This window comes from Salmo salar, chromosome ssa18 (genome assembly GCF_905237065.1).
Source record: "Salmo salar chromosome ssa18, Ssal_v3.1, whole genome shotgun sequence".
Taxonomy (NCBI): domain Eukaryota; kingdom Metazoa; phylum Chordata; class Actinopteri; order Salmoniformes; family Salmonidae; genus Salmo; species Salmo salar.
The window spans coordinates 32,586,510-32,591,509 of NC_059459.1; the positions used below are offsets into that span (position 1 = coordinate 32,586,510).

Sequence of the window (5,000 nt, forward strand, 5' to 3'; positions counted from 1 at the left end):
AGGGCTGGAGACAGTGAAGGAGATGACAGCTGCTCTTAGGATGATAAAGTATGGCCTGTGTGTTTCAGACCCTGACAGTACAGTACACAGGATCTGAATACATATCTGGTTCCTGACAGTACAGTACAGTACAGTACACAGGATCTGAATACATATCTGGTTCCTGACAGTACAGTACAGTACATTACACAGGATCTGAATACATATCTGGTTCCTGACAGTACAGTACAGTACAGTACAGTACAGTACACAGGATCTGAATACATATATGGTTACTGACAGTACAGTACAGTACAGTACAGTACAGTACACAGGATCTGAATACATATCTGGTTCCTGACAGTACAGTACAGTACAGTACAGTACAGTACAGTACAGTACAGTACAGTACACAGGATCTGAATACATATCTGGGTACTGACAGTACAGTACAGTACAGTACAGTAGAGTACAGTACAGTACAGTACACAGGATCTGAATACATATCTGGTTCCTGACAGTACAGTACAGTACAGTACAGTACAGTACACAGAATCTGAATACATATCTGGTTCCTGACAGTACAGTACAGTACAGTACAGTACACAGGATCTGAATACATATCTGGGTACTGACAGTACAGTACAGTACATTACAGTACAGTACACAGGATCTGAATACATATCTGGTTCCTGACAGTACAGTACAGTACAGTACAGTACACAGAATCTGAATACATATCTGGTTCCTGACAGTACAGTACAGTACAGTACAGTACACAGGATCTGAATACATATCTTGTTCCTGACAGTACAGTACAGTACAGTACAGTACAGTACAGTACAGTACACAGGATCTGAATACATATCTGGGTACTGACAGTACAGTACAGTACAGTACAGTACAGTACAGTACAGTACACAGGATCTGAATACATATCTGGTTCCTGACAGTACAGTACAGTACAGTACACAGAATCTGAATACATATCTGGTTCCTGACAGTACAGTACAGTACAGTACATTACACAGGATCTGAATACATATCTGGTTCCTGACAGTACAGTACAGTACAGTACAGTACAGTACACAGGATCTGAATACATATATGGTTACTGACAGTACAGTACAGTACAGTACAGTACACAGGATCTGAATACATATCTGGTTCCTGACAGTACAGTACAGTACAGTACAGTACAGTACAGTACACAGGATCTGAATACATATCTGGGTACTGACAGTACAGTACAGTACAGTACAGTAGAGTACAGTACAGTACAGTACACAGGATCTGAATACATATCTGGTTCCTGACAGTACAGCACAGTACAGTACAGTACAGTACAGTACACAGAATCTGAATACATATCTGGTTCCTGACAGTACAGTACAGTACAGTACACAGGATCTGAATACATATCTGGGTACTGACAGTACAGTACAGTACAGTACAGTACACAGGATCTGAATACATATCTGGTTCCTGACAGTACAGTACAGTACAGTACACAGAATCTGAATACATATCTGGTTCCTGACAGTACAGTACAGTACAGTACAGTACACAGGATCTGAATACATATCTTGTTCCTGACAGTACAGTACAGTACATTACAGTACACAGGATCTGAATACATGTCTGGCTCCTGACAGTACAGTACAGTACAGTACAGTACACATGTTTGCATGCTTAAAAGTATCTGCATGCTTGGATTTCAAGTTGGGATTTGGCCCATCTGAATAAATAAACAAATCTTGTCTGATGATGAGACAGCAGGATGATGGATGATGAGACAGTAGGATGATGAGACAATAGGATGATGAGACAGTAGGACGATGAGACAGTAGGATGATGGATGATGAGACAGTAGGATGATGGATGATGAGACAGTAGGATAATGAGACAGAAGGATGATGAGACAGTAGGATGATGAGACAGTAGGATAATGGATGATGAGATATTAGGATGATGAGACAGTAGGATGATGAGACAGAAGGATGATGAGACAGTAGGATGATGGATGATGAGACAGTAGGATGATGAGACAGAAGGATGATGAGACAGTAGGATGATGAGACAGAAGGAGGATGAGACAGTATGATGATGGATGTTGAGACAGCAGGATGATGAGACAGTAGGATGATGGGTGATGAGACAGTAGGATTGATGAGACAGAAGGATGATGAGACAGTAGGATGATGGATGATGAGACAGTAGGATAATGAGACAGAAGGATGATGAGACAGTAGGATGATGGATGATGAGACAGTAGGATGATGAGGCAGTAGGATGATGAGACAGAAGGATGATGAGACATTAGGGTGGTGAATGATGAGAAAGTAGGATGATGAGACAGAAGGATGATGTATGATGAGACAGAAGGATGATGTATGATGAGACAGTAGGATGATGAGACGGTAGGATGATGAGACAGTGGGATGATGGATGATGAGACAGTAGGAAGATGAAACAGTAGTAGGATAATACAGTAGAATGATGGATGATGAGACAGTAGATGATGATTCAGTAGGAGGATGGATGATTAGACAGTAGGATGATGAGACAGTAGGAGGATAATACAGTAAGATGATGAGACAGTAGGAGGATGAATGATGAGACAGTACGATGATGAGACAGCAGGATGTTGAGACAGCAGGATGATTAGACAGAAGGAGGATGATACAGTAGGAGGATGGATGATGAGACAGTAGGATGATGAGACAGCAGGATGTTGAGACAGCAGGATGATTAGACAGAAGGAGGATGATACAGTAGGAGGATGGATGATGAGACAGTAGGATGATGAGACAGTAGGATGATGAGACAGCAGGATGTTGAGACAGCAGGATAATTAGACAGAAGGAGGATGATACAGTAGGAGGATGGATGATGAGACAGTAGGATGATGAGACAGCAGGATGTTGAGACAGCAGGATGATTAGACAGAAGGAGGATGATACAGTAGGAGGATGGATGATGAGACAGTAGGATGATGAGACAGCAGGATGTTGAGACAGCAGGATGATTAGACAGAAGGAGGATGATACAGTAGGAGGATGGATGATGAGACAGTAGGATGATGAGACAGTAGGATGATGAGACAGCAGGATGTTGAGACAGCAGGATGATTAGACAGAAGGAGGATGATACAGTAGGAGGATGGATGATGAGACAGTAGGATGATGAGACAGTAGGATGATGAGACTTATCTCTTCAGTAGGTCCTATGATTAAGTATAGTCTGGCCCAGGAGTGTGAAGGTGAACGGAAAGGCTGGAGCAACGAACCGCCCTTGCTGTCTCTGCCTTGCCGGTTCCCCTCTTTCCACTGGGATTCTCTGCCTCTAACCCTTTTACAGGGGCTGAGTCACTGGCTTACTGGTGTTCTTCCATGCCGTCCATGGGAGGAGTGCGTCACTTGAGTGGGTTGAGTCACTGACGTGGTCTTCCTGTCTGGGTTGGCGCCCCCCCTTGGGTTGTGCCATGGCGGAGATCGTTGTGGGCTATACTCGGCCTTGTCTTAGGACGGTAAGTTGGTGGTTGGAGACATCCCTCTAGTGGTGTGGGGGCTGTGCTTTGGCAAAGTGGGTGGGGTTATATCCTGCCTGTTTGGCCCTGTCCGGGGGTATCATCGGATGGGGCCACAGTGTCTTCTGATCCCTCCTGTCTCAGCCTCCAGTATTTATGCTGCAGTAGTTTATGTGTCGGGGGGCTAGGGTCAGTCTGTTACATCTGGAGTATTTCTCTTGTCTCATCCGGTGTCCTGTGTGAATTTAAATATGCTCTCTCTAATTCTCTCTTTCTGTCTTTCTCTCGGAGGACCTGAGCCCTAGGACCATGCCTCAGGACTACCTGGTATGATGACTCCTTGCTGTCCCCAGTCCACCTGGCCGTGCTGCTGCTTCAGTTTCAACTGTTCTGCCTGCGGCTATGGAACCCTGACCTGTTCACCGGACGTGCTTGTTGCACCCTCGACAACTACTATGATTATTATTATTTGACCATGCTGGTCATTTATGAACATTTTAACATCTTGACCATGTTCTGTTATAATATCCACCCTGCACAGCCAGAAGAGGACTGGCCACCCCTCATAGCCTGGTTCCTCTCTAGGTTTCTTCCTAGGTTTTTGGCCTTTCTAGGGAGTTTTTCCTAGGGAGTTTTTCCTAGCCACCGTGCTTCTTTCACATGCATTGCTTGCTGTTTGGGGTTTTAGGCTGGGTTTCTGTACAGCACTTTGAGATATCAGCTGATGTACGAAGGGCTATATAAATACATTTGATTTGATTTGATTTGATGAGACAGCAGGATGTTGAGACAGCAGGATGATTAGACAGAAGGAGGATGATACAGTAGGAGGATGGATGATGAGACAGTAGATGATGAGATACTTACTGGTGCACCTGGTGCTCCAGGGGGTCCTGAGATGGCTCCTCCACTCTGTGGAGAAACTAGTATTATCATCATAACATTCAACACAATGATGACATGGTGTCTGATTACAGGGTATCTGATTACAGGGTATCTGATGACACGGTATCTGATGACACGGTATCTGATGACACGGTATCTGATTACATGGTATCTGATGACATGGTATCTGATGACACGGTATCTGATGACACGGTATCTGATTACATGGTATCTGATTACAGGGTATCTGATGACACGGTATCTGATGACATGGTATCTGATGACATGGTATCTGATGACACGGTATCTAATGATATGGTATTTGATTACATGGTATCTGATGATATGGTATCTACAGTAGCCTACAGTATATAGGGGAATGTGGTAATCTTTACTTTGAAGGTCACCCTACCGATGCTCAACAATCAACAGACTATGAGTAACATGTCAACTATACAACTGTTGACTAGCACTGTGATGCTAGTTGCATCGTCGGCAACACCTGACTCACCAAGGTGATGAGGATGAGTACAGTGAAGTTCTTACCTGCAGTTTGTACAGACTGCTCATCCCATTGCCCTCCACATAGGGGACACCCTGCAAACAC

The 5,000-nt window shown here is 44.0% G+C and overlaps 1 protein-coding gene across 6 annotated transcripts in view; it reads right to left on the reverse strand.

Moving 5' to 3' along the window:
• Positions 1-5,000, reverse strand: part of LOC106560244 (collagen alpha-1(XIX) chain) — a 242,966-nt gene that overhangs the window by 49,796 nt on the left and 188,170 nt on the right. For all 6 annotated transcript variants that reach the window (XR_006760420.1, XM_045701046.1, XM_045701045.1 and 3 more), the window contains 2 exons: positions 4,940-4,990; positions 4,376-4,420 (listed from right to left, as the gene is read on the reverse strand). Coding sequence is in view for 5 of the 6 variants with exons in the window: in XM_045701046.1 (XP_045557002.1) it covers positions 4,376-4,420; positions 4,940-4,990 (96 nt within the window). In the remaining variant the exon portion in view is untranslated. The remainder of the gene's footprint in view (positions 1-4,375; positions 4,421-4,939; positions 4,991-5,000) is intronic.